This window comes from Haliotis rufescens, unplaced genomic scaffold (assembly GCF_023055435.1).
Source record: "Haliotis rufescens isolate VD_foot unplaced genomic scaffold, xgHalRufe1.0.p SCAF_39, whole genome shotgun sequence".
Classification (NCBI taxonomy): domain Eukaryota; kingdom Metazoa; phylum Mollusca; class Gastropoda; order Lepetellida; family Haliotidae; genus Haliotis; species Haliotis rufescens.
In genome coordinates, this window is record NW_025964101.1 from 3498930 (window position 1) to 3518959 (window position 20030).

The following is a 20030-nucleotide window of genomic DNA, read 5'->3' on the forward strand; positions in this document are numbered from 1 at the left end:
TTGTTTTTGACGTATATATTTATGCAAATTGCAGTCCGGCTTTTACCTCCATAAACGCAAAAACATACTTAAGTCAATTGTTCAACATTCTTCATAATCGTCACTGCATTGTGAGGTCATACTTTTATTACGTCACAGACTTCAGTCTAGACTAAAATAACACTTTATAATAACAATACTGGACATGCTTAAAACATATGAGCGAGCTTCCCTGACGTATGTCCAAATATTTTACCCTTTTCTTAACTTCATGGCAAATATCTCAAATATCGTGTGGCGTGTTCAGCGAGAATCGCAAACTTGGATACGTTTGTGACGTCACGCCATTGTCCATACGGTCACAAAGTTGATGACAGCTCCGACAGTCACGTCATACAACCCACAGTATCTACATCGACCGCATTGGTGTCGACTTCACACATGTCGTCTGCTCAAAGTGACAATGGACGACCACAAACCTACCAATAAAACAATGGATGTCATCTTCGACGAAGGTCAAATGGTAAGTTGATAAACACTTTTTACTTCACCATTTCGATAAGAAGATAACAAACATTTTCTATTATCGTATACTCACGGATTCGAACGACAGCTAAGGGACGCAACTCTTAGATCACTTCCGTGATTAACCCAACTCATTCAATCAAATGGAAAATTAACTTGGGAGCCTAAAATGACAGTTTTAACTGTCGTTATCAGATCGTATCTTGGCATTCAGTTTCTAGTATAGTGACACCAAACAGCGACAAAAAGCATGTTTATTTGTTGTAAATTGTCTTTGCTTGTTGTCTAACGCCGCACTCAGCAATATTCCAGCTATATGACGGCGGTCTGTTAATATTCGAGTCTGAACAAGACAATCCACTGACGTTAGAGTATGATGACACCCAATCAACCAAGTTGCTGGCCATCCGATCCATTTTGTCGCCTCGTGCGACAACAACAGAGGCTACAGGGGAGCTTATTCTAACTGGATACACATATTAGCTTCTTATTCCGTAGCCCATGTAAACTACACTCAGTACTATCCTTCCGTACGATAAATTATACTGTGATAAAAAGATGAACTATATTTGACAGCTCGAAATGCAGGATAATGTAAACATACACTACCTCGCGATAAGATAGGAGAAACAGAGTTTAGAAGTTGGAAGAACGCGAAGACATGACACTTTCATGGATAACAAGTTCTTTCTACATGTAGTTTGTAAGGACGCTTCATGGCTACTGCTTGTCCCTTCATCAGATGAATACAGTGAGTGAGTGAGTTGGGTTTAACGCCGCTTTTAACAGTATTCCAGTTATATCGCGCCGTGTCAGCTTAATGTGGGAGGAAAGCCCGAGGGGATGCAGGTTTACAGACGTTTACCACTTCGGTGAAACCCACGAGCACGGGTATGGTGCTGACAAACCGAGAAACATAATCGGGGCGAACCGGGATTCGAACCCACAATCATAGGTTTCTGGCGACTGGGCCACCCGTGCCCCCAGATGAATACAGAGTAAGTGTGTATACATGCGGATGTTGGAACCTGCAGACAGTTTAACTAACTCACACATTTGTCATGTTTGTTTCCCAGCAAGCTGCGGTTTTGATAACGCTCTTGATAGTCCTCGTCAAAGTATAAGAGTTAAAATGACTTTCTTGTTTGGTTGCCTGTTGGTGGAAACATCAAAGGAGAAACAAGTTAGAATAACTTCATCCTTTTTCTATCCTGGCTGCAAAGAGGGGTCAGCCTCAACCACCTTGAGCCATCTTCTAGTCGCTGTTGTCAGTACTTTAAAATAACTGGTGAAAAAGAAGAAGAAATTAAACAGATACCGGGCTCTAACTAATTATCAATCCCCAAAACCCCTTGTTTATCTGCTGACTCAAATTGCATTAAGTTTCTCAACGACCCGAATCACAAGATAGAGGCATAGCACACATTACACCGCCTGCTGCAACGATCCGTGAAGATCCGGGTAGAGAAAAGAACTTCCCTACCCACGCGTGCTGTAAAAGACGACTATGCTTGACGTTAGAGGCGACTAACGGAAGCGGGTGGTCAGACTCGCTGACTTGGTTGATGGATGACTTCGTATCCCAACTGCGTAGATCGATGCTCATGATATCAATCGCTTAATTGTCTTGTCCAGACTCGATTATTTACAGACCACCGTTATACAGCTGGAATATTGCTGAACGTGCCGTTAAAAAACAAAGAAAGAAACAAACAAACACAAACCTATGCTGCAACAGATGATGGCGCATGTTCAGTAAAGTGTGATCCTCGAGTATAACACGAATATGGGCAGTCGGGTTGCCCAGTGGTTAAAGGGCAAGTTCACACGGAAATGAACCAATTTTTCTTGTACTATTTCCACATTAAAAGTGTTAACATAGAAGTGTCATAGACAAAAATATAAAAACATCATATTTAATTAACATATTTTTTGCATTAAAACGATTTATATTTTTCACATTTACCAAGTGTTCTATTTCCATAACAAAAACACCATGGCTTATGCCCCTTGCAATATGACGTCATTGGTGCCAATTGATAAACATTATGACGTCATCATGCTTTGTTAGAGCCGCTTCACGTGGTGTAGGTACAGTTTTGTGATTCTAGCGTCTCAGATGTCAGCCAGAATTGTGTTATGCTGAGTCACTACTGCGCCGGAGTGTGTCGTAGACCATGTTGTTTTACCGCAAACTGGTCCTTGATATCTTTTGCGTTGAGAATAGACAGGGACCCAGTTGAATTGGCACCAATTACGTCATAATCTAAGGGGGATAACTCAGGCCTATTTCGCTCGTAAAACGAAGGCCTCATAACGGCATATCATTTTAACACTATTGTGAGCTTCCTACTTTCACTGTGAAAAAAAATTAGTGTATATTTTCAAACATAGATACTAATTAATTCTAAAATTGCGTTTTGTTTAGAAAAAGAAAGAAAGTGATTTTTGCGTGTACACTTCCCCTTTAAAGCGTTCGCTCGTCACGCCGAAGACCCGGGTTCGATTCCCGACATGGGTACAATGTATGAAGCTCATTTCTGGTGTCCCCCGCGGTGATAAAGCCGGAATATTGCTAAAAGCGGCGTAAAACCATACTCACTCACTCACTCACTATAACACGAATATATAAAAATAAATGTTCCAGTGTTCAAATTGACGTTTCCTTTTATACAGGCCGCCCGGCGGAGTCCGCTCACACCCTGGTACTGGCTTGAGGACACCCACCCCGACATGGTCTCAGCCACCCTGAAGGACCTGGCCAGTCAGCACATGAAGTACTTCAGGGCAAGTCCCAGCAGGGCACCAGGTCAACAGGCAGGTCGATCGCAGATCCAGGTGATGGAGGACCTGTACTGGGAGGAGCTGAGGGAGTGGAGTGTGTATTCTGGAACTCATGACAAATCTTCCAACTCGTTTATTGATGATGCCATCAGTATGAGAAATGTTCACATGTGCTTAATGGCCAATCTAAACAAGAATAACAATGGCAATACCAAGGAAGACCAAAAGTCCTTACTAACCGGACCAAGGTCGCAGCAGGGGATTTCTAAATGCCAAGAACGCGCCAAGCCGAAATCAAGCAAACGTCCAACCAATTCAGTCAAGTCACGTGTCAGGGAACAGACACACCAAGGAGATCCTGCTACAAACAATACAAACCACAGCAAATCTGTAGCCAACAAAGCATGGAACGATGGCCTTTCAAACAGGACCAATATGGCTCGAAACCAAGATGGCCACATGCCTTTGAGACACCACGTGGTAGATTGGAAGAACCATCATGAACAGACCCAGGGCAATAGAACAGTCGTTGCGAGGGAGGCGTGTGTTGGTGGTGCCGAAGACGTCGTCACAAAGTCCTTGTCAGATGCAGCTGATGCCTCCATGCAAACCGATCTTAGCAAGAATGATGCGCAAAGTCTGGAGCGCCTACTCTGGGAAGTATCCAAATTCAACTCAATCTCTGATATTCCAAAGACACTCAAAGGCACCCTATTACAGACAATGTGCAAGCCATTGCTTAATGGTGGTTACAGAGAAGAGAAAACTCTCTGGTCAAATCTGTTTAACACCCCTGTGCTTCCTGGATCTACTAAACCATCTGGTGGCTTTGCTCCACACACTGCTACCACTACATCGATGAACCAACCAGAGGAAGTCAGAGAGTCCTTGACAGACATGAAGCAGTGCAATCCTATGTCTGAGAGGAGCATCTGCAGGCAGGATAACAGACCATGCAGGTATATAAATATAAAATATCAACGTCAGAGAATAACCAGTCTCGATTATCTGCTGAAACAGATTCCATTGGGCGTAGAAGGCAAACTAGCGGTGAAAATTGTATGAATGGATCACTGAAAAGCAGTATTAACACCGGGTGTTCACGAAAGCTAGAATACCATGTAACATACATGTAACACGAGTTGCTTAGGGACATTCGAGAGTTTAATTTATGAGAGAATAATTCAACCATTGTGCATACATTATCATATTTATCCACAAAAAAGAGGTGCCAAAGTCGGCTAATATAGATAATTTCCACTGTGACGATGATTTGATTGAAGGTCTTTGTTTCAAACATAGCAGTTCCGCAGAAAGGTGCGTCTCCAACACTTCCCATCCTTGACCTAGCACTGTAAACTACTATTAACACATGACTGAAAATTAATGCAAAACTAACATGACTTGAATCAACAGACACGCATGGCAGACAACTTGCTGTATGTTTAAGTACTACGCACAATGTAGAGGACGCGTTCAACTGACCATTATTTGTATGTGTGTAGAATATGGAATTATTTACAGGCACGTTTGTACAGTTGGTACATAAAAACGACAAAACTCTTTCCATATTCATAAGAAATATCTGCTATAAGTTGAGTCGATTGTACGATTCCGATTATATCATATGTGTGAGCGAGTGAGTTTGGTTTTACGCCGCTTTTAACAGTATTCCAGTTAAATTGCGGCGTCAGCTTAATGTGGGAGGAAAGCCCAAAGTGATGCAGGTCTCAGGCTTTCACATATCATATGTGAATCACTATCAAATATTGATGATACCAGGTGTTCGCGAAAAGATGGGCGTATCCTGCCCACTAGTGGCATCCGTCACAAAAAACATGGACCGCCTCCGTGGTCTAGTGGTAGAGCGTCCGCCCGGAGAGCGGAAGGTCCGGGGTTCGATCCCCGACCGCGTCATACCAAAAGACGTTAAAAGATGGTACTTGTTGTTACCCTGTCTGGCGCTCGGCATTAAGGGGCTTAAACAAGGACTGGTCGGCTCGGAGTCAGTATACTGTGTCTGAGTGGGGTATTCATGTTAAACTGCGGCATGGTATCTCAGTGAGCTAGCACTATAAATCGGCATCAGTCCGGACAAGTGCAAGCAGCCACACAAACACACACACGTACATGTACGTCGCTATATAAGTGCAATAATCTTGGACGCGACGTTAAACCCCATTTCACCTCACCTCACCCACAAAAAACATGCACATTCTTTAACCTGAAAGAACACGGGAACACATGGTACAAGTCAAGAAAGGGAATTGTGTCCCCCATCATTTTTGTCATTGATGCGTCAGATTTGGAAATGACTTCCACATGTCTTCCATAAAACGTTTTCAAAGCTTCACTGGGGCTTGGGTAGTGTAACTTTGACCAAACAACTTTTGAGCAAGAGTCGTATAAAACTCTTTGAGAACGAGCATGCTTGATCGTTCGTAAAGTATGTGAAATGTAGACTCCAAAGGCTGGAGCTGCTGGAATACTGCTCGACGTGAAGGGAAAGTTGGATATTTGTTTTGGTCACATGCAAGCTAAAAATAAATTATAAAAATAATTACTCCAAATATATGTCTACTGTAAATTAAGCCATTGGAAATATTTTCCATGACATTTTTTTTCTGTGATTTAGTGTTCACATAGCGAATAACAGTAGTGTTATTGTGCAGATGAAAAGACCCATATTTTAAATGTATTATTTATTTGTTTATGTAAAACAAAGACTTTTATCTGTACGTGACATCTTACTTTTCTGGCTATCGACAGGATAGGAACATCTTTAAATTCCCTCTGGGACGATTTCTTCAGCCACGAGGATGACATCCTGGACATTCCCACCTTGAGCATCCTGTCTCCACCGCGTGCCTCTCTTGGACAAGCCTTCCACAATTATCATGACGTCAGCCCTCTGTCCACCCTTGACCACGATGAGGACAAGCTAGCCGGCCGGGAACCCTTTCCTTCTGAGTACGTCTTCAAGAGGGTGTGTGGACCTTCCTTCAGCATGTCTTCGGAGTTCTGGCACATCAAGATTCCAACTCTTCCTTCACACATGGTCGACTACATAGTTGAGCCAGATGGCCTCACTGACAAAGTTATCGGCACAGGGTGTTGTGGTCAGGTGTACGCAGCAACGCTGACGGTGTCCCCAGGGCTCAGCAGAGATATTGTGGTGAAAGAAATCTTTGTGAACATGAGATCAATGGAGAATATCGTCAATGAAACCAGAATTACTTTGTACCTGGGACCTACAGGCTATGTTCCAATCTGTTATGGATTAGTGAAAGATGTGGTGGGAAGACACAACATTGTGTTGGAGCTCTTTGGGTCTGGGCAAACACTCCGTGACATCATCAACAAAAAGAAAGCGTTGTCCAAACAACATTGGCTGCACATCGCATGTCAGTTAGTGGATGGCTTGGGAAGAATCCATGACAAAGACGTCATCATTAATGATATCAAGCCAGATAACATCCTTGTTGACCTTTCTGGAACACCGCCGACGGTTAAATACTGTGACATGGGTTCAGCATCATACAAGTCTGGAGTCACATATGACGAGAGTCAGGACATGAAAAACTTCACATATATAGCCCCAGAAGTGTGTGCTCATGCTGAAACAACAAAGGACAGTGATGTTTTCAGTCTTGGAAAAGTCTTTCAGAACATTCATACATGTTCACAGATTTCCACTATGTGGGAACTTTACAATATGTGTTGTGCCCAGACCCCGGACGACCGACCAACTCTCTCTTGTCTGTGGCACCTGCTGCAGGAGGAGTATACAGAGGTCCTGTCCCAGACTCTCACTGTGGCGCCACATGGAGACATCCACCCAAGTGATAAGGAACCAGAACATGCCAGCTTTGTGACCAAAGATTCTGAAAGTGCGGGAAAGAAAGGGTCTCCTCATGATGGTAGTGTTAAGTGGGGGAATGAAGCCTCTAAAGATGAGTCTCAGAACTCGGATGAGAGTGCTGCAACAGACAACGATGCACAAGGTTCTTTTCCCAGCACAAGAAGAAATGTCACGAACATCGAGTCAGCTGTCCAAAACAGGCCAACTGTTGCCAACATTGGTGTGTCAACATCCCATGAACTATCTAGTCACATCCACATGTCTGATACTGGAGCTGAGTTTTCTACAATTCTGCAGTCATACGTGGGAACAAAAGATGACTGTTCACTGCTGTTTACACGTAACACTGCAGCTGCCACTGAACACCAAACTATACCGGCTTCTGCAATGAAAACAGAAGATCCAGAACTGACCAGACACAAATCATTTTTTGTAAGAGAGGATCACAGCATGTCTTCGCCAATAGCTACAGAGGATCACTGCATGTCTTCGCCAATAGCTACAGAGGATCACGGCATGTCTTCGCCAATAGCTACAGAGGACCACGGCTTGTCTTCTCCAATAGCTACAGAGGATCACGGCATGTCTTCGCAAATAGCTACAGAGGATCACGGCATGTCTTCACCAATAGCTACAGAGGATCACAGCATGTCTTTGCCAATAGCTACAGAGGATCACGGCATGTTTTCGCCAATAGCTACAGAGGATCACAGCATGTCTTTGCCAATAGCTACAGAGGATCACGGCATGTTTTCGCCAATAGCTACAGAGGATCACGGGAGGTCTTTGCCAATAGCTACAGAGGATCACGGGAGGTCTCCTCCAGTAGCTACAGTGGATCACGGGAGGTCTCCTCCAACAACAGACCTAGCTGCACCACTGCTGTCTGACAGGTGGTTCACTTCAGAACTGAAGGGACCTCTCGTCCCGGAAGGTCCAGGACCAGCACCTGCATCAGCCTCACAAGTGGCGCCTTACCCGAGTCTCATCCAGGACAACGTCACTATATTCGATGAACCCAGTGAATTCAGATTTTCTGATGTAGTTTACTTTCCAGGGCTGCTGTTAATACTGGTTTTAAGTCTTCTCTGGCCCACTAGTGTTGATGTAGGCTAGTTGTTTGGATCCTATACTTTGTGTCCACGATATCAAGCCCACATTTCAATACACCTATACTTTAAGGGTGTGCACATATTGCAATGTATGTAAATTAGTAAATTAGTTTTATGAAGTCTTCTGTGACCAAATTGGGCAGTTATAAAATAATGTGATGAAGCTGAAGTTTGAAGTGCAAAATGTTATTTCTCAGCAAGATGGATATTGTTGCTCAAATGTATTGAACAAAATCAATTATTTTAATCGGGTAGTATCTACAATTTGTTTTAAATGTAACAATTTAATTCTGGATCATTTACATAATAGATAAAACCAATTTGATTGCATATGTCAGGTCATCAAAGTACTTGAAATAATTGTGCAATTTCAATTTTTTAATTGTTTATATTTGTTTTCAAATAAACTAAGTTGAAGTGTGTTTTGTTTTTTTGTCTTACGGTTATTGTTTAGTCACTCACAGTGTCAGGTGAGGTGGTGTATGTGGTCTAACCTTGGGTTCAAGATTATTGCACTTCCATAGCAATGTGCATGCACGTGTAATTGTCTGTGTGTATCTGCTTGTCCTGACTTATGCGAGTCTTATTATAGTGCTAGAACACTGAGATAATATGATGCTGTATAACAGGGATACTCCACTCAGAAAGTATAGTGACTCCAAGCCGACCACCCTGGAGACGGTCTCTAGGCAGACGCTCTATCCACTAGGCCCTGGCAGTGGTCACATTGTGTGAGAGCACTGGCTAGCCAAAGAGAACTTTGAAAATTTTACATTAGTTGTATACTTCGACCCTTATGTGAAAAGGTCCTAAAACAACGTTTCCAACAATTTAATGTAAGATTTAATGTAAAATTAATGTAATGTAAAAGTTTTTAAACTTATCGTATCTCACACTATGCTTTTATCCCACGATTGATCTGTGGGTGCAGATATCCTAGCCTGTAGTGTACAACAACCGTGATATATACACGAGGAAGCTCGTGATAAGAACAGTGTGACAGCGTGACAGTGTCTGAAAGACATAGACTCAAGAGTGGGTAGAACACCAAGTGTGAAGACCCCTTTACGCTACTAACACAGGTCGGGAAATTGGGTATAACATTCGTTGTAACTTGTATCCTTTTGTGTAGGACATCGTTTCAAGATCGACTTTGAAGAGGGGAACCTATTCTGTCCCGACTTAAAACCAAGTCTCCAGGCAATTAGTTCTACCAGATACCCTCTAAGAGGCAAGGCTGACCAGCTTGGCACCTCTTTTCACACATTGTCGAAGCTATCAATCACGCCCGTGGGATTGAAGCATGCTAAGACAGGAGAAGAGGGAATGATTGACAACATCCATAAGAGGATCATCAAACCAATACTTCCACATCACATACTCGAGGCAGAGGTAAGCAGGTATGGGTTAAGGACACCGTCGAAACTGCCGTGCCTTGTGACGACTTCAGTGATGTTGACGAGTGTTGACTCTCTCCAAGGAACTTGAGTGAAAGAGTGAGTATGGTTTTATGCCGCTTTTAGCAATGGGCTTCACACATTGTACCCATGTAGGGAATCGAACCTGTGTCTGCTGCATGACCAGCCAACGCTTTAACCACAAGGCTAAACGACCGCCCCCTGGGTGCTTGAAGTGTACCAATACTTAACAGAGGAGTGGCTGTCAATCATTTATTCAGTGTTTACAAGAAACGAAGTACCCATCTGTGATAGCAGGTACGCGCATCGAGTATCTGCATTGATGAGCTGTCGTCAGTTGTTGTGCCAGGACCAGCGGACCAAGTGGATGAGAACTTGGACATCGGTAACGGAAATAATGTGAAGCGAAGACCGCATCTGACTTCCAAAAATTCCAGTGAAGGTGTGGAGCATCGTCTCACGTAACGTAACCATAAGGAGACGCCTGAGTTGGCCGCTGAAGACAAAGGAATGAAGAGCCTCTTCCATGATCGGCAGAGCATAGATGAAGCCTGAAGTAGACGCAGAGTGCTCTGACTGGGCAGAACAAGATATCTTACTGATCCTCCAGGTTTAGAATGGAAGCCAGGAATGGGATGGTGAACAATCTGTCTGGTTGACCTGGAAGCTGATTCTTTTCAAAATAAATCACAGCAAAGACTGAGATGACTGACTGACTGACTGAGTATGGTTTTACGCCGCTTTTAGCAATATTCCAGCAATATCACGGCGGGGGACACCAGAAATGGGCTTCACACATTGTACCCAAAGACTGAGATGAACTCTGTTGACGTCGAGTGCATGTATCTTGCTGACCCTAGCAGCTGTAGCTAGATCCAGGAGGAAGACTATCTTCCAGGTGATGTGTTCTATGTCCTTTTCGTCTAAAGACCATGAGAATGACATTTAGGTCCCAGGTAGGTTGGCGAAATCTTGACAATTGGTCAGCGAGTTTGTAAGATGGAGAACCATAGATATCTTCATGCCAGTCATGTTCAATGGCACTAAATACATGGAACCCTTGAGCAAACCAAACAAAACTTGTCTTCATTGCAGTGGTAGCCATACCCTGTGACCTTGACAATGACGTCGCAGCTGACAATGCAGGTCCGTCAAAATGACCCCTCAGACTGGTCTCCTAGCGCAAATACCTCATAGTTCCTCACTGATGGGGCTGATATCGTACGCAATGCTTGTATTGTCGTAGTTATAGAGGTGGCCATGGTGGTTCTTTCACGTAAGTGACATAGCTGTATGTTCTTGACTGGATCCGGGAAGGTCGTGTGTTGTTCCGTTTGTCTGGTAACGATTCAACAGTCTTTTAATGGTGCCTGGTGCTTTGTGGAAAAACCTGGCTACAGCTGAAGATGATTCTCCTGTATGCAGTCGGCTGATGATGTTGTTGTGTTGAGCTTCCATCAGTCATGGCATGTTTTTGCTGTAAGATTGCTATAACATAGTGATGGCATGCAAATGAAAACCCAGCGTTATTAAAGCCCAACAAGTTTTGTTGCACATGCATGTCATATCAGTGCATTTCCGCACCAGGATCACACGTGGTTGTGTTTTTAAGATTTTTCCATCTTTTCACCAAATGTCTCGAGGAACCTCATTATGAATTCATTTTTGGTATAAATTTTGCATGGATATTGGCAACACTGTCAGGTATTTACAATTTTACTACTTTTGCGGGTTTTTTGCAGAGTATATATCAATCAAACATTTCTACAAAGAACCATATCCCATTTATTTCTCAGAAATCATCAAAATGTTAAATATTATCAAAGGGTGAAAGTATAATCCAAATACAAAATGTTCCATAATGTTTGTATGGAGAGTTTCTGTAAATAAAGTGTTGGTGATATGAAACTGACCGTACAAACAGTTTTTTTGTTTTGTTTTGTTTGTTGTTTAACGCCACATTCAGCAATATTCCAGCTATATGACGGCGGTCTGGAAATAATCAAGTCTGGACCAGACAATCCAGTGACTGACATCAAGAGCATCGATCCATGCAATTGGGATACAATGACATGCATCAAGTCAAGCGAGCCTGACCACCCGATACTGTTAGTTGCCTCTTACGACAAGCATAGTCGCCTTTTACAGCAAGCATGGGTTGCTGAAGACCTATTCTGACCCTGATAACTTTACAAGCAGTCCTGCATAAAACACTGTTTGGAGGGTTTGTGTAAGTGTTGGTGTTATAAAACTGACTATACAAACAGTCCTGCATAAAAACCCTCTGCAAGCCTTTTCCTATAAGTTTGTTACATATTTCTTTCATTTACCTCTGATCGAAATGAAAATATAATTAATCCTTTACTTTCTACGGTAATACAAAAATCGTAAAACTAGAATGTATTGTCTTCCACATTCCCAATGTTTAGTGTCGGTGAATCCGTAAACCCAGTAAACAGAAATATATGCGAGAGTTCACATGATCTTCTTCTTCAGCGGCAGACCTGAAGCAACAACGATCTTCCTCCATATGTTTGTGAATTGATGATAAACCATCGGCTCCGGAAGGTACCTGCTGTCTTGGCCGGTGGCCCTACTATGCTTCAAATAAAATGAATACCCTTCATCCAAAGCTATCTTTGGTCTCAAATATCTGTATTGCTTGTACATGTTGACAAAGCATCTTGACGGATCATCAGGTTTTGCATAAACCTTGAGAGAGAAAGCATCATTCAACTTCCGCTCCAGATATTCCTGACCCTCAGGATTAGTCCTCAGGACAATATTACCCCACTTCAAGTCCACATGATAGGCCGGGCCTCGGAGTCCGAAGAACTTGGAGTTGAGGAACCACATGCTGTTGATGAGTGTTTCCAAACTGTGTCCTCCTAGCTGGCAAGTCTGGAAGAGCAACTCGATGTCGTTACTGTCCACTGGTGAATGTTTCTGGGACACGTTCTTCCCATCCTCTATGATCTTCCTCTTGAGGTAATCTCGGGATAACTGGAACTCTTTGTCTTTGGTGATTGAATAAGGGTAGCCTGCATCCTTTAAGAAGATATCAAGACGTTCCTGGACACACTTCAATGACCGACCCTTCAGTTCACCCCCGTCAACTTTCCTTGCCTCCCTCAAATAATCCAACAGTAGCATGTTCAGTTTCTCTGGAGGACATAAAACTAAATCAATGTCTTCTTGATATTTCTCATACAGAAACCTTTTGAACTGATTCACCGAATTTCTGACAAGCACCTGTGTTCCTGGGCTCAAATGGAGCCTCCTGTTTGGAACTATGCCTGCAGTATGAACTGAAGCTATCCCTGGAGCAGCTTGACAGCTCTCCTCATCAAGTTCCAGGTCATCCTCAAACAGATCGAGATCTATAACTTCATCAGCTTCTGTAACAGACACAACCGACTCGGGGTGTGTCTCCTCTGATGTTCTCTGGGGTATAGTCACAAGGACCTCTTTGTTCTCTACAGTTTTATCAGCAGCTGCAGGCTTTGCCATGAAGTCTGGACCAAGACAATGATTTTCAGCTGCTGGACCAGATTCAGTAGATGTTCCACAAACAAACGGTGAAGTACTCGTTGATATCGTAGGTTGATAACAGTTTTCAAAATCGTCTGTTCTTTCAGCTGAAGGACCTTCACATGATGTAGGATAAATTGGATCATGGTGAATACTGGTAGGTAAAGGTTGTGTTGCTGGTTTTGTGATGTTGAACTGTCTTACAAGACCAACATTTTGAGTTTTCTGGAATTTAACTTCAACTGGCTGTGAAAAAGCATCATTTGATGCCTCCTCCTCACCAAGGATTGGAGAGTGAGTGTATTGTCCTGAATCCAAGGTATCCCGACTGCTGTACAACACAGGATTAGGACAGGGTCTTTTTCTATGATTTCGTCGTAACATATTTTCCTTGTTTATTTGTTCACGATCTCTGTCAGAGTCCATGTGAGCATATTGCGCAACAGGCTTAGATCTTCCACTTGTCTCAAATGCCTTTGTACAGTAGCTCTCACTGACCACATTACCACTGCTCTGTAGCAGCTCACTGAGGACGTATCTCTCCTTCTTCATGTTGTCAATCTCCACACATACATAGCCACTGACCTCCACAAACTGACTGAAGTGGAGGTAGTTGCGACACACGTCCTGAAGCTGCTCCACAAAGGAGGCAAAGAACTGCACGGAGTACTGCTTCTCCATCTCTCTCCATCAAGGCTCTCTCTGTAATCAGAAGAGATTATCTTACACATCAGTGCCAACTACTTCAGGGACTCAAAACACCATTACATAGCAAGGCTGCAAAGATAAGGTGGTCCCTGTTCCACAAAGCCTTCTTTGAACTAAGATGATCGCAACTCCCATACTTTAACATAGACTTTCGACTGTCGTAACTCTACGATTATTTCATGGAACGGAGCCCAGGGCCCTGTTCCACAAAGCCTTCTTTGAACTAAGATGATCGTAACTCCCATACTTTAACATAGACTTTCGACTGTCGTAACTCTATGATTATTTCATGGAACAGAGCCCAGGGCCCTGTTCCACAAAGCCTTCTTTGAACTAAGATGATCGCAACTCCCATACTTTAACATAGACTTTCGACTGTCGTAACTCTACGATTATTTCATGGAACGGAGCCCAGGGCCCTGTTCCACAAAGCCTTCTTTGAACTAAGATGATCGTAACTCCCATACTTTAACATAGACTTTCGACTGTCCTAACTCTATGATTATTTCATGGAACAGAGCCCAGGGCCCTGTTCCACAAAGCCTTCTTTGAACTAAGATGATCGTAACTCCCATACTTTAACATAGACTTTCGACTGTCGTAACTCTATGATTATTTCATGGAATGGAGCCCAGGGCCCTGTTCCACAAAGCCTTCTTTGAACTAAGATGATCGGAACTCCCATACTTTAACATAGACTTTCAACTGTTGTAACTCTACGATTATTTCATGGAACGGAGCCCAGGGCCCTGTTCCACAAAGCCTTCTTTGAACTAAGATGATCTTAACTCCCATACTTTAACATAGACTTTCAAATGTCGTAGGGCCCAGATACACAAAGCAATCTTCGTGCCAAGATGATCATACTCTTATACTTTAACATAGGATTACGACAGGCGTAGTGCTAAGATCGCCTTGTGGAACTGGGCCCTGTTTTTGTTGTTTTACACTTTCATATCTATCTGTATCCATATCATGTCTCAGATTAGCATGATTAAGCAATCAGCGTAAACATTTTTGGGAAAATAAATTTATACTTAAAATTAATCACAGGCAAAATCATATGAATCAAGGTCCCTTTCCACAAAGCGATCTTTAGCATGAATAGCGCTACGATTATCAAACGTCTATGTGAATGAGTGAGTTGGGTTTAACGCCACTTTTAACATTATTCCAGTTATATCACAGCGTGTCAGCTGAATGTGGGAGGAAAGCCCAAAGTGATGCAGGTCTCAGACATTTACCATTTCGTTGAAACCCACGAGCACGGGTAAGTTGCTGACAAACCTAGAAACATAATCGGGGCAAACCGGGACTCGAACCCACAATCATAGGTTTCTGGCGTGCCCGAGGGATGCAACTCTGCACAGCGAATCACGACACCTTAGACGACTGGGCCACCTGTGCCCCCTCTATGTGAATGAACGGAGTTACAACAGCCATAGCCCTAAGACAACTTTGTGGTTCGGGAACCTATTATACACTGTTATACAACATTAATGGTACCCATTAAGCAACTTTTGATAAACTGATAAAGCAGTAAATTCCCTTGTTATCAAAATGCGTCAATCTTGACAGATTAAAAAATAATTGGCAAGTAAAATGGTCACAAAATTATTTGAGTTGAGAGAAGCATGGTGGGTCAATCATTTATGGGCAAACAAAACCATTTTTTATTTTAGAACTTGACCCGAATAAGAAACCTATAGAACTTGACCTATTCACCATGGAATATCACTCAGAGTAAAACAATATTGTAAACTAAACTAAAACATTATCTGACAGTGCCATGTGCCATCAATCAAAAGAAAATTGCATATTTGAAAATCAACAAGACAAGTGAGATGGTGAAAGATGGGTTTTGGTTCATGCCATCATGGTTAATGTATTACATCGGTCAGTACTCAACAGCATCAAGAGAACAGGTAAAAAATACCTTTTTGGGCCAGATGACAACCAGGGCCCACTTGCACAAAGCTATCTTAGCACTAAGATGATTGAAACTCCAATACATTAACATAGGCTTACGACAGTCTTAGCACTAAGATCGCTTTGTGCAAGTGGGCCCAGATCCTTGATTCACAAAGCGATCTTAACACTACAACTGTAGTAATTCCTATACACCAACATATATTTACCATGCTTACAACAGTCATAACTACGATCACTTTGTGAAACGAGGATCATAATCAATGATCAACATAATTGGGATAGAATATGACATGCATCAACTAAGTCGGTGAGTCTGACTACCTGATCCCGTTAGCCACTTCTTGCACCAAGCATGGGTTGAAGAAGACCAAATCTAACCCAGATCTTCAAAGGGAACATAAGTAATCTTGATCCAGTTTAGCCAACTTGTTTTATCAAGTTGATAAGACAAAGCTTGGCCTTTTCAAAAGTTCGACAATGAAGCAATTTTAAGCAGAATATAAAATACCTCATATTCTAAAAGACCAAGGAACATGATCAAGATAAGGAGTGCAGGGAAGTAGGACTCAGTTCTGACGATTTTCAGTCGCAAAAATGTTATTCTGTTGACTTGCTATTGGAACAATTGAACAGAAACGTTAGTACGTTCAATCAATTATTACAACACTGTAATGGAAATGTGTGACTTGTGAGCAAAGTATTGGCAAACTGCTTCAAAACAAGTAGTATATTATTCATGCAATGTCTCATGGCCTCGAAATGTCTGGATTTTCAACATAGGCACCTTCAAAATATTTTCTTCCGGAATGGCAGGTCTGCATTTGAAACCATCTTTCTCCACAGCTTTGTGTAACAAGACCAAGTCAGTGGCTCAGGTAGGTACCACCTGTCTGAGGACATGTTTCTCACGGACTTCAGGTAAAATGGAGACCCATCATCCATAGCTAGCTTAGGTCTCATTGACCGATATTGTTTGAAGAAGTGGACGAAACACCGGTCTAGGTTGTCAGGCTTGGCGAACACCTTGAGACAGAAGTTTGTACTCAATGCCCTCTCCACATACTCCTTCCCCTGGTCGTTCACTTTCAGTTTGATGTCCCCCCATTTCAGATTGAAGTGATCTGCTATTCCCCTTAAACCAAAATACTTCGAATTCAGGAACCACACAGTGTTGAGAAGAGACTCAGAATTGTAGTCACCCATGACATTCCTCTCGAACATGATCTCAATGTCATTCTCATCCACTGGGATGGGTTTCTGCACGACCTTGTTCTTGTTGAAGTCCTCCATCTTCATCTTGATGTAGTTCCTGGACGACTTGAAGCGTGCATCTTTGGTAATGGAGTACGGGTAGCCGCCTTCTTTCAGGTATCTCTCCAGGAACACCTGCATCGTCTTCAGAGATCCTGGATTTGGCTCAGCACCGTTCTTCTTCCTGGTTCCTTGAAAGAAATCAAGGAGGATTTGATCCAGCTCCTCTGGTTCAGTTGTCAGGGGATCAATGTCTTGGCCATATCTATCATAGTAGTAACCTTTGAACTGTTTCAGTGAACTTTTCATGACTTTCAATGTCCCTGGATTTGTCTTCTTGGGATTCTTTGGAACAAGTGCACTGGATGGACTGTTCTCGCTAAATCCTCCGCCTTGATTGGAATCAATGATACTGCACTGGCTCTCATCCGGGTCATCCTCAAACAAGTCCAAGTCGATCACCTCCTCAGCCTCTGGTTCTGTTTTAAAAGTCCCTGAAATGGTTTCAGCTAGTCTCTTAGGAATAGATACGGAAGCTTCTTCAGATTCATCTTGGATTGTGTCATAAGTGAAACTTGACCTTGAGGCTGAGGAAGTCGGACTATGAGATACAAAGTCGTGACTTTCTCCAGACGTCTGTCCAACTCTTTCTCTTCCAAAAGGAGCAATGCCGGTAAATATGGAATGTGTAGGCGTTCTTGTTTGTGTTTGTTCTGGGGGGACTGATGCGACACTGTTCCCAGATAGTGGAATGGCAGTGTATGAGGATGACCTGGAAAACACAGGATCTGCCACCATGTTTTGTTCCTGAACCAAGTCACTGGAGAATGTGGACATGGCATTCACATTGTGAAGACTTCTTGAATCAGACAATGAAGGAAATGTTTGCAGAACCTCCTCTTGCCTAGTTAACAGTTTACTTCTAGAATTGATTTGACTTTGTTCATTTGACCGGGGAATTCTGTTCGAAAGACTAGTTTCATAGAAGCCCATTGAGTTCCCAGAGGCAGATCTGTTCCCTCGAGTCTTGAATGCCTTTGTGCAGTAGCTCTCACTGACCACATTACCACTGCTCTGTAGCAGTTCACTGAGGACGTATCTCTCCTTCTTCATGTTGTCAATCTCCACACACACATAGCCACTGACCTCCACAAACTGACTGAAGTGGAGGTAGTTGCGACACACGTCCTGAAGCTGCTCCACAAAGGAGGCAAAGAACTCCACTGAGTACTGCTTCTCCATATTCCTCTGCTTCTTCCTAGGATGAAAAGAAGCAGAGATTAGGAAATCTGTTCCACTGTGCTTTTCCAACAACTGCTTGTATGGGAACATGCCATCCGCATAAGTCACTGAGATATGATGAGCAGCTTTGACCATCTTTAATAATATTTTACACTAGGTAACCATGGTAACAAGGACGAGTAGAAAAACAGAGATGTCACAATATGCCTACCTCATGACATCACAACTTTTGCAATATTCGAGTCACAATATTAAGTACTGCTTCACTTAACTTGCAGATTTTGTGTGTTTGAATTTCTGCATGTTTCCTGTCTGTGCCCCAAACTATTGCACCTACTGGCCCTAACTCTGCTCTGAGCGCCATTTTCACTACATTCATGACATCCCATGGACAATGACTAGCCAAGCTTCTTGGACCAAGCAGAATTTCTCATGACTGTATGAAACTAGCGGCGTTCAAACCCTGGGTATCAAGAGAGAGAAGCTAGGTACAAACATAACTCTCGGTACAATTCCATATATCACTTTTTACCCCAGGTTGGTTTGGTTGGTTGGTTTGGTTGGTTGGTTTGTTGTTTAACGCCACACTCAGCAATATTCCAGTTATATGACGGCAGTCTGTAAATAATCGAGTCTGGACCAGACAATCCAGTGATTAATAGCATGAGCATCGATCCACGCAATTGGGATCGATGACATGTATCAACCAAGTCAGCGAGCCTGACCACCCGACCTGTTAGTCGCCTTTTACGACAAGCATAGTCGCCTTTTACGGCATGTTGCTGAAGACCTATTCTACCCCGGAATCTTCACGGGTCTTTTACCCCAGGTACATATCAATGGTACCAAGGTCGAGAACAACACACTCAGCTATACAGACTCCAAGCTGACCTGTCCTTGTTTTATAATCTTATGCCGACAGCTAGGCAGGGCAACAACATGAAACACATGCCATCTTTGGCCCCCATCTTTTAACTATTTTGGTCCTGTATTTAGACCATACAACCAAGTGACAAAAGCACGAGCAGCCAACAAATTAATCCAAAGTAATTTAGAACTCTAAATGTTCGTGAATATTAGTTACTCACATGTGAAATGTATGTTGAAATTAACAATAATCATGTGACAACGTAAATATAAAAAAACTTAACAAAGCGTTAATAAAATGAGCGCAAGAGATTTCCTAAAAAGGGGAGTAACTTCTTGCACAACCACGGAAGTGCAGTGATTACAGGGTGAAGAAACATTCGGTCCCGCAACTCTGGTGATGCTACAAGGCTAGAAAATAATATGTAACACCATTCGGATAGGATGGCAATCATTTCTCCATGTACAATGACCAACTGTTTACCTTTAAATCTACAACGACAATAGTAAATATTGTCAAATTTGATACACAATCCGCATTCCGCGCAGTCGACGGGTTTTTCATTCAGAAATATCTCGACAATTTACGTTCAATGTGTTTGTTCGAATGTCATTGTGTTTTCGGGTAGTGTTCTCGCAATGGATAACGTCAAGGATTATGTGGAATTATTGATAAGGCAAAATGATGCGTTGCCTGCAGTAGGGGAATTTTATCACGTTCCTATTCAAGTCGATTGTAATCTTATTTAATCAAATTGGGTTTGCGAGAGTCGCACCGCACTTACCTCGTATGTAAAATGTGTTCCCAAATTTTGAATC

At 42.6% G+C, this 20030-nt stretch overlaps 2 protein-coding genes across 7 annotated transcripts; one reads left to right on the forward strand and one right to left on the reverse strand.

Annotated features, from left to right (window-relative positions):
• Positions 1 to 290: 290 nt before the first annotated feature.
• On the forward strand, positions 291 to 8684 carry LOC124149186. Its single transcript, XM_046520602.2, has 3 exons — positions 291 to 502; positions 3181 to 4247; positions 6058 to 8684. Exons 1-3 carry the CDS (start codon positions 350 to 352, stop codon positions 8264 to 8266), a joined length of 3429 nt encoding a protein of 1142 aa, XP_046376558.2. The 5' UTR covers positions 291 to 349; the 3' UTR covers positions 8267 to 8684.
• Positions 8685 to 11743: 3059 nt separating this feature from the next.
• On the reverse strand, positions 11744 to 19784 carry LOC124149185. Of its 6 annotated transcripts, none has more exons than XM_046520599.2 (3): positions 19696 to 19784; positions 18138 to 18360; positions 11744 to 13685 (listed from the first exon to the last, which is right to left on the reverse strand). In XM_046520599.2, the coding sequence occupies exons 2-3, from the start codon at positions 18342 to 18344 to the stop codon at positions 12156 to 12158; spliced, it is 1737 nt and encodes a 578-aa protein (XP_046376555.2). In that variant the 5' UTR covers positions 18345 to 18360; positions 19696 to 19784; the 3' UTR covers positions 11744 to 12155. The 6 variants fall into 6 exon arrangements, with proteins under 6 accessions (XP_046376555.2, XP_046376553.2, XP_046376554.2 ...); XM_046520601.2 differs by lacking the exon at positions 11744 to 13685 and adding an exon at positions 13780 to 13913 and having other exon boundaries at positions 16636 to 18360; XM_046520597.2 differs by lacking the exon at positions 18138 to 18360 and having other exon boundaries at positions 11744 to 13913; positions 19696 to 19782.
• Positions 19785 to 20030: the final 246 nt, after the last annotated feature.

Coding starts and splice junctions, on each gene's coding strand:
- LOC124149186 (XM_046520602.2), top strand. CDS start 350: ATGACAGCTCCGACAGTCACGTCATACAACCCACAGTATCTACATCGA. Junction 503..3,180: donor TCTTCGACGAAGGTCAAATG/GTAAGTTGATAA, acceptor CCTTTTATACAG/GCCGCCCGGCGGAGTCCGCT. Junction 4,248..6,057: donor CAGGATAACAGACCATGCAG/GTATATAAATAT, acceptor GGCTATCGACAG/GATAGGAACATCTTTAAATT.
- LOC124149185 (XM_046520599.2), bottom strand. CDS start 18,344: ATGGAGAAGCAGTACTCAGTGGAGTTCTTTGCCTCCTTTGTGGAGCAG. Junction 13,686..18,137: donor GTGAGAGCTACTGCACAAAG/GCATTCAAGACT, acceptor TACTGTACAAAG/GCATTTGAGACAAGTGGAAG.